The following is a 9,669-nucleotide window of genomic DNA, read 5'->3' as shown; positions in this document are numbered from 1 at the left end:
TATCGTCGGTTTCTTACATGTTTTTCTATTTAATGTATACGTAGAAATGCAAACAATGGCACAATAATGCTGAAATAATTGTTTTCTTGCATAAAATCTGTGGCCCACTTGAGATCAAACTGTTCTGTATTTGGCCCCTGAACTAGCATGAGTTTGACGCCCCTGATATAGATTAAAAACGTAATTGAAGGAGGACAAAACCATCATGGTCTAGATAATCTTTCCCGTTCCCTTCATTTCTAATGATCTCCCTTCATTTTCAATCTAAAGTGTTTGTTTCTCCTTTAAAATGGTTAAAGAACAAATCTGAGAGCAAATGTAGAATTAAACAACTTGTGTTACTTGTTCTTGCGCTGCCTTGCTAAACCCTGGAGGCAGCTGCCTTGGTGATAGTTTTTAAACAGAATTGATCAGAAACACGGAGGATTCTTCAGTTTGTGGTGATGATCACAGCTGTGATAAAGTAGATCACTGTGGATCACTTTCACTTCCTTAACAACGAGATCAACGACCAGCAACCACCAGAGTTAGGGTCAATTACAATTAATAACTGAGTTTAGATAATTGACTTTGTAATTGTAATTGCCATGAAAATTGTATAAAATTTGTCAATTATAATTTAACACAAAACTGTTGAACCATGTTACAGTTCTATGTACAGTTCTATCCATGTGTAGGTATTAAAATATGTTTAGTATCAAGCTTTCACACATTTTACCATTTAAAAAAAATACAAATCTAGGGGTGTAGTGACACAAAAAAGGCTCTGATGCCCACATCAAAAATATTAAAACCTATATTTTCATTGATTAGAAAGCCAAACAAGGTAATCAATAGATAGGGAATAAATTAGATGATAGATATTAGTTTTTAGTGTATTTTACAGCTGATTTTGGAACCGTTAGCATAAGAGATGCTAACAAAAAGATAAAGGTTAACATTGATTAGGTTATTTACGGTATTTCAGGCTCAGTAATTGTGATTAATTGTAATTGAACTTTAGTAATTGAGAATGACTTTCTGAGGATAAAAAAAATATTTGTAATTTAAATGTAATTGGAAAAAATGCAGGTCACTGTAATTGTAATTGAAATTTAATTGAATACGTGATTGTAACTGAAAAATGTAATTGACCCCAACCCTGGGAAGCACCACTCTGCACTGATGGCCAGAGGGACCACATAGGAACCCCTGTGTCTGTTGCTATGGTAACAGTTTGGAGACCTCAGAGAGGCTGGGACTGTGTCACATGGAGGGTGTGTGCTGCTACATGTGTTTGCTGAGGCTGGGTGTGGTTGTGTTGCTGCTGCTGCTGCAGGATGTGCACCACTCTGCTCAACGTGTCCGTAGTGGCCGACGCTAAATACTGGCAGCAGAGCCAGTCCTCCAGGCTCACGCTGCAGGACGCGTCCAGCGAGCGCTCTGCAAACTTTATCATCATCAGTGTCCGTTTAAGGTCCAGCCAGTTCTGCAGCGTGTTCTCGCGATGGCTCGCGGTGGCTCCTGATGCGGGGCCCGTGCTGCTGCAGCCCAGGGCCTGAAACAGATCATCCCGAGGGCCCCAGAGCAGACACTGCAGGCACGCCCGGGCCTCGGACATGCGGATCCTCTCTGACGGGTTGACTGTTAGCAGCAGCCGGGCTAACTGCTGCAGGCCCTGTGAGTAAAGCGACCTGACGGGAAGCGGCGGCAGGTCGGCCCACGTGTACTCCCGCTCCTTCAGCTCTGGCGTATCCTCGAACGGGTTGGGTCTGTGGAGCATCTCGTAGATGAGAATCCCAGTCTGGAACTCGTCACACTTGCGGTACTGAGTGGCTGTGATGATTTCCGGTGCCAACCTCGATTGGTCGCGGAGCGTGCCGGGGTCAGTAGTCATCAGCGCGCTTTTCTGTTTCGCTTGAGAGAAGTTACTGATAATGAGGCGGGCGGGGCAGGTGGTGTTAGCAGCAGTGGTAGCAGCAGCTCCAGGGGCCGCTACACCAGGGCCACTACTACTACGACTACTACTATTACTACTACTACTACTGCTGTTGTTGTTGTTGGGCTCCAGCACGTCTAGATTCCAGTTTCCTGATTGGCAGTGGACCAGGAGCAGGTTTTCCAGGCGCAGGTCGCAGTGGGTGACGTGGTAGGGTTTCATGTGCTCCAACCCAGAGCACAGCTGCAGCAGCAGCAGACACACCTGACGTTCGTACAACTCCGGGTTGTGGGCGTGTCTGGCCACGCCTTCTTTGACAAAGTCGGCCACCGTCTGGAAGGGCACCTCTCGAGTGATGACCACCACTCGACTCCTCAGGTGGCCGATGGCGTTCATGTGACCCGCAGGTGACGGTTCCTCAACTTTACCGTCCTCTACATTAGTGTCTCTTTCAATCTCCTCGTCTTTCTCCTTCATTCCTTCTTTTTCTTCATCCTCGTCTTCCTCGTCCCGCTCGTTCTCTTCCCAGGGCAGCAGACGGGAGGGAACGTCAGCCAGGAAGTGTCCGCAGTCCTGCTGGATGTTGAAATGTAGTGCCAGGCTTTGTCTCACTGCTAGGCTGTGGAAGAACTGCTGCTGGGTGTCCTTCACCTGGCTCCGGCAGATCTGGAGAAGACGAGAATGTTACAATTACTGTCATTCTTGACTAGGACTCCAAAAGTTACAAGATGGCGACTTTTCAGTAAACATATATAAATAATAATTAATCAAAATTAATTTACGATTTCAATTATTCCACTCAACGTTTATTTGCTAAATAAAACAACCTTCCACATTTTAGGATACCAACAAAGAATACAGTAAAGCTTGGCACACACAAAAAAACTATTATTATTACTAACTGAGTTGTTTAATGAATTCAGATGCAAGCTCCTGTGCCCCGCCCATCTCAAAGCTAAAGCTAAAGCTAGCGTGCAGGCCAAGGTCCAACAGAAGGAAAGTTGTTGCTAGCGGTCTTGAAACATGGCAGAATAAACGCAGCAAAAACACTTTATTATTTATTTATTATTATTATATTTATTATTATTTAGAATTACAGTAATACTTTAGACCTTTTTATTTATTTGCATTTTTGAAATATTTGTTGCTTTGTGCAAAAGTGAACATACAGAATCTATTTATGTTTAAAGAATATATTTTAATTTTTTTGTACAAAAAATAAAGTTTTTGTTGAAAAATAATCGTGATTATTATTTTCTTAATAATGAAGCAGTCCTACTAAAAGACAAAATAAATACGAAGAACAGACATTTTGAACATACTGGATTGAGAAGTATTTTGTAGCTCGTCTGTGTGTGTGCGTAAATATACAGTATATATATATATATACATGCTAGAGATATAAAAGAGCAGCTTCTCCTCTGGTCTTTATGAGTCATGAAAGCATTCCCTCTGGAGATGTTCTTTAGGTGGTAGAAGCTGTTTTTGTAATTGATTTAATCTGATCTGATTATAAATCCTCTCTGTTTAGTCCAGTTTGACTTGATGAAGATCACAAAAATGAGTTTGCTTGAATCCCGTGGTGTCAAACATGCCGGCCAGAACCAGCCCACCAGAGGGTCCGATCTGATCTTCCAGGTGAATTTGACAAATATGAGAAGGTAAAAAAGTGAACTTTACTGTCTTTTCTGGACCACCTTGTAGGGCTGGGCAATATATCATGATTCAAGATAAATAAAAAAAATAGCAATATTGTCTATACTGAGATATATCTTTTTACTTGTTTTGATTTATACAATCACACACATCACACACAGTGGTGTGAAAAAGTGTTTCCCTCCTTCCTGATTTCTTACTTTTTTGCATGTTTTCCACACTTAGAGGTTTCATAATGTAATGTAACCTTTATTGATCACTGTAGTGAAATTGTTTTCTGCATTTTTACCCATTTTCCCCGAGCGGTAGCATCGTCAAACAAATTTAAATATTAGTCAAAGATAACACAAGTAAACACAAAATGCAGTTTTTAAATGAAAGGTTTTATTATTGAGGAAGAAAAAAATCCAAAGCTTCACGGCCCTAAAAAGCTATAGACATTATGCCGAGATCTAAAGACATTCAGAAACAAATGAGAAAAAAAGTCATTGAAATCTATCTGTTTGGAAAAGGCTCTAAAGCCATTTCTAAAGCTTTGTGATGCCAGAGAACCACAGCGAGAACCATTATCTACAAATGACCAAAACACGGAACAGTGGTGAACTTTGCCAGGAGTGGCCGACCGAAGAGCACAGCGACGACTCATCCAAGAGGTGACAAAAGACCCCACAACATCATCTAAAGAACTGCAGGCATCACTTTCCTTAGTTAAGGTCAGTGTTTATAACTCCACCATAAGAAAAATAGTGGGCAAACATGGCCTGCATGGCAGAGATCTAAGACCAAAACCACTGCTGAGCAACAAGAACATTAAGGCTCGTCTCGTTTTTGTCAGAAATCATCTTGATGATCCTCAAGACTTTTGGTAAAATATTCTGTGGACTGACGAGACAAAAGTTGAACTTTTTGGTAGGTCTGTGTCCCATTAGTAGTAGTGTGATGGTCTGGGAATGTTTTGCTGCTTCAGGACCTGGAAGACTTGCTGTGATAAATGGAAGCATCAATTCTGCTGTTGACCAAAAAATTCTGTAGGAGAATGTCCGGCCATCTGTTTGTGACCTTGGGTTCAACAGCAGGACAATGATCCAAAACACACCAGTAAGTCCACCTCTGAATGTCTGAAGAAAAACATAAAGAAGACTTTGGTCCTCAGTCCTATTGAGATGCTGTGGCATGACCTTAAAAAGGAGGTTCATGTTCAAAAACCCTCCAGAAATACTTGTTTTAGGAGTCGCTGCTTCCTCTACAGTTCAATTTATCACTGAGTGCGTCCTAACCCAGACCTTCCCCTAAACAAGACACACTACAGAACTCACTCACACGTGCTGTCCCTTAAAGCAGTGGTTCTCAAACTTTTTTCACCAACTACCACCTCAGAAAATACACAGCTCTCCATGTACCACCATAATGACCAACATTAAAATACAGTAGAGTAGTAGGCCTAAGTATTCATTAAAAACATTGATAAATATTTTGGATAGTATTTCACGTTTTAATTTTTTAAAATTGTATTTATATTTAATTAAGTGATTCTTCGGCGTAATGGTACACGTACCACAGTTTGAGAATCAGTGCCTTAGAGGAGGAAAAGACTAAAGTTGCACATATTGAGCAGCAATAAATGTGCCTATGTGGCATTTTGCATCAGCAAATTTCACCCGGAACTGTATTTCTGGAAAGACTTTATTTTAATTAAAATTATCGTGATTTGTATCGTATATCAACATTTTGAGGAAAAATTATGAGATATGATTCTTGGTCCATATTGCCCAGCTCTACCACGGGGCCACATTTTAAGAGTAGCAACACCCAGGTTTCATATCTGACTACAGTGAGAGTGGGGCGACAACACAATGTCTTTGTTGTAAATAACATTATTTTGTGTTCATCTTTCTTGCATAGTTAGATGAATAAAGTACATTTCCCATGTGTTCTGTCAGTTTTTAATGTGCATGTGTAAATAAACTTAAGCATGCTATTGTTGAAATTGCAGTTATTTTATTCAAATTTTAGTTTAAAAACTAAACTGTTTTAGAAGGATAGTATTTACAGATCATTACTGTACGTGTCTGACATGCTTAAAATCAAATCACTGTATGTAGAGCTGTGCGATAGGGACCAAAACTCGTTACTCTATATTTTTTCTCAAAATGGCAGTATATGATATAAATCTCGATAACTTTATTTTAAATGAAGTCAGACCAGGAAGTATTTTAAAACAAAATAAGCTGTAAAAATATACAGTATATATATTGATATCGGCAATATTGAAAATTTCTATATCCCCAAAATAGAAAACTTGATATATCTTGAATCTCGATGTATCGCCCAGCTCTAACTTTATGTGGCCCCGAGGTAAAATGAGTCCTGCTTTAATATATTTAAGATATTTGATTAATACATACAAAAAAGACAGAGACTCTCACTTTTTTCTGAGCTGATCTTAATCAAGATGCCAGTTTTTATCTGGTTGAAACTGAATTTAAAAAAATTCTAAACTTCCTTAAAAAGTTTTGTGGCAGCATTTAAAGAAAGTTTGCACAAAAGAAGAAAGAGACCAGGAATAGCAGTAGTCCTGTTGATTTTTTTCTTTTGCTATGCTCTGTTCCTAACACTCGTTTTGACACACAGATAGAGCTGAGGGAAGTTTAGCGCAGACTGCAATGAAAGACTTCTAAAGTACACTGACTGCCTATGCAGCTCTTGCACTTTTTCCAAACATCAAATATAACAGAAAGGTGAAGCAAACCCAGAAAATGATCGTCATCACATTTATGATGAAACTGTTAAAACAGGAGGAAGAAAGCGTCATATAAACAAAGACAGTTTGGGCTGATGCACAGTTTTAAGTTTAATCCTTAAAGCCCGACTTAGTAAAATATAAACTGAGAAGCAGGAAAAGTGTTCCACCAATAAGTTCCAGGTCAGGTTTAGCATGATGATAGTTGAGTAAAGTGATGTTACTGATATAAACTCAAAGTTAACTTCTATTTACACAGTATACAATATATGAATTTTCTAATTTATCCTGCATTTTATAAATAGGACAGTAGAGTAGTAGGAGTTTATTTCTAATTCATAGTTGAGTATGAAAAAAAAAATTATACTTTTCCGATATAAAAATGCACCTAAACTTTTAGGAATTAAACCATATTTAGAAAACAAATAATGAAAATCAATTAAAAGTGATTTGTGATTACACTAGTCAGTTCTGGTCACACTGCCCTAAGCAGGCCAGATACCATTATACACCGCTAACATTTGCCAAGGTCTCTTCTCCGAAGCTCTGTCATTGTAATGCTTAGCACAGAACAACTGCAGATTCATTGAAGGACACACATGTAAACCTCTGAATCCAGGCCCGGTCAGCCTAAAAAACCCTTTGACCAAATAAACCCTGTGTCCACATCTGACCAGCAACCCTAAAATTTGACTCCGTCTCATTCCATTCAAAACAGCCACAACAAAAAGAGTCAAATCCCTTTTACATTTTTATAATTTGGTAGTTAAAACATTCATGTTCCGGTTCGATCACTGCCATGTCACATGATTCTAATGCATCTTTATTAGCCAGATGTTTTTTGATAACTGTTTGAAAGAACACAAAAACATCTGGTTTGAGTGTTTGGTTCCAAACATAGTTAAACTTTCCCTGAGATGTGTGATCTATCTTTGGATGACTGAAAAAAGCTAAACGTGACTTTAGGGTTTTGATTTTGTTACTTTGCCTGTAGGCCTATAACTTTTAGTATTTTAAAATGTATTTAATACTGATACAGATCATTAAACAAAGGAGCCCTTTCAGGAAATAATGATGTCAAATATAAAGAATTTGGATGTTCACCACCTTCTGTTTGTAAGGACATGTTGACTCTTGACTGTAGATGCCATCAGATCATTTTCTTCTTATGATTCTTCAGGGTAGAAGTTTTCCACATTGACTGCAGTGAACCTGATAGTAGCTCACAGTTCTAGGTGAACAGCTTGTCCTTTTCCCTCAATGTTCCCTCTCATCTTTATAATTACCATGGACATTTTATAGTTAATTAAAAACTTTTCAGTTCAATGAGTCACTCTATTCATTAGAGATTTTACAGGAGTGCTGTAGATGGATGATGAATATTCAGCAGTGATTAAAAATATCACTAACACCCCGGGTGTTATACAGACTCAGTTCAGTCAAATTCAAGTGGAGAGTTTAATTTGCTGTCAGGGCATGTTTGTGCTCAGATGCCTCTGGAAGTATTTTTTTTTAATGCATCAGCACTGGACAAAAACAAAAAGCAAAAGCAACGACTGCTGCCCGCTGCTAATAAGTTCACATATTTAAAGTGCTTCAAAGCAGGAAAAAAGAGATTGCTCTTTTTATCATAGCATTCACACCCACTTTCTCTTCAGCTTGGGAAAGAACAGAAAGTTTACGTGACAGCTGAAGATATAAAGGATAATAATCAGTTAAACCAGAAACCTCGTCTTTCATAAAGCTTTTGTAGCCTTCGTCAGGTCTTTGTCTGAACATATGTATCTGTCTCTGCACGCTTGCTTCTACAAACAAAGGTTGAATTAAGGTGTGCCATGGTGTGTGCCTCTCCTTGTATGGGTGAACAATCATGCAGCTGTCCTGTGACCAATGTTCAAGCCACTGCTAATTGACTCAAGTCTGTTATGTTGTCTCATAAATACTGTATAAAGTGTATGAGGACTAACTTCCACCATCCAAACCTTGACTTTATCAAAGGTCTTGGTACCCTTGGAAATGCGCAAAATCTAAGTAGCGCAATAAAAACTAGTAATGGAAACACCTGAGTAGTCGCAAATATGCTATGGAAACACTTTTTCCGGAAATGCGCATCAGAGAACGTGACGTACCTGGTCACATGACCACTTCTCTCTGAAAAAACATTAGAGGAGACCGGGACATTTCTAAGCATTGTACTTTAAAATGATTACTGCCACATTAGACGTGAAACTATAAAGGAAGACGAAGTGTTATAAGAAGGTTTGGAGCTTCCATCTTCCTGCAGCAAAGAGATTTTGAAGGAGTTCCGAGGCTCCTGCCCAAAACAACTTTCAATGGGAACACGTTCAAAGTGCAATTATACTTTGTCTACCTTTAGAAATATCACTTTTATTTTGCAAAAATCTGTAATGGAAACCTAGCATGTGATGCTTTAATGTGGAAACACCTTTGAGAAGATTCTTCCCCTTTAACAGTATTCCATTGTGTCAGAACACAGAGTTTAGTTTACCTAAAAATCAAGAAAATCTTACCTTGATGGCATAATTGGCCAGCGGGTCCTTGGCGTATGAGGCCGCGTAGTAGACGGCGTCCCCTGTCTCGCAGCAGGGTTTCCCAGTGGTGAGCCGGAAGTGAGACCAGCTTTCAGTGCCAAATCTCAAGTGGTCCTTCTGGCCGGCCATGAATCGGTCCTCGCACTTCGCCGACAGCTTTTTCAGTGTGTCAGTGTGAAGACCGCGGATCCTCCCCACGACCTCATCCCAACTGTCTAAACCTTTGTAAAGAGCAGGTCTGTGGGCTCTGGTGCCTCCTCGGCCTGTTGTTCGGCTCCTTCCAGCTAGAGACTCCATACTTGGGAAGACTCTTCGCTCCTTGCCTGTGGTGACACTCAAAGTAGCGGGTGCAGGATGGGGACCAAGAGAAGGCACGCTGTTAGTCAGGTGGTTAGAAATGGAAGCTGAAGGCTTCTCCATGGAGTCAAAGCTTTCATGCTCTGGGACACGGTGAGGTTCAGAGCTCTGAGACGAGCTTTGACTTGCTGTCTCCCAGGTGGAATCAAGATCATAGATGGGATTAGCCACGCTCAGGTGGGTACCACCGGGTTTCGCTTCAGCCCGAGGCTTCAGTACTCCTTGAATTGGCTCTTTGCCTGCCAGGTTGGGTTCCATACAGGAGCGTGGTACAACCTTTTTGGGTAGCGGAGGTGGAGTGGATTTTGGCACTTGTTCGTCAGGAACGAAATCCATGTCAATGGAGGCCAAGGTATCGATGGATGCCTTGGTGTTCCTCGGATGTTTTAATGGGATCATGTTGGCTCGTGACTGGCCTGTCGGAGAAGAAAGAAAAGGTTGATAAA

At 40.1% G+C, this 9,669-nt stretch overlaps 1 protein-coding gene across 2 annotated transcripts in view; it reads right to left on the bottom strand.

Annotated features, from left to right (window-relative positions):
• Positions 1 to 806: 806 nt before the first annotated feature.
• peak1 (pseudopodium-enriched atypical kinase 1) overlaps positions 807 to 9,669 on the bottom strand; it is a 109,650-nt gene continuing 100,787 nt past the window's right edge. For both annotated transcript variants that reach the window (XM_028450314.1, XM_028450315.1), the window contains 2 exons: positions 8,846 to 9,639; positions 807 to 2,584 (listed from right to left, as the gene is read on the bottom strand). In XM_028450314.1, coding sequence (XP_028306115.1) covers positions 1,226 to 2,584; positions 8,846 to 9,639 — 2,153 coding nt within the window. In that variant the 3' untranslated portion in view covers positions 807 to 1,225. The remainder of the gene's footprint in view (positions 2,585 to 8,845; positions 9,640 to 9,669) is intronic.

Source organism: Gouania willdenowi, chromosome 6 (assembly GCF_900634775.1).
Source record: "Gouania willdenowi chromosome 6, fGouWil2.1, whole genome shotgun sequence".
In the NCBI taxonomy this organism is placed as follows: Eukaryota; Metazoa; Chordata; class Actinopteri; order Blenniiformes; family Gobiesocidae; genus Gouania; species Gouania willdenowi.
Note: the sequence above shows the minus strand (reverse complement) of the source record. Positions and strands in the feature narration are given on the sequence as shown.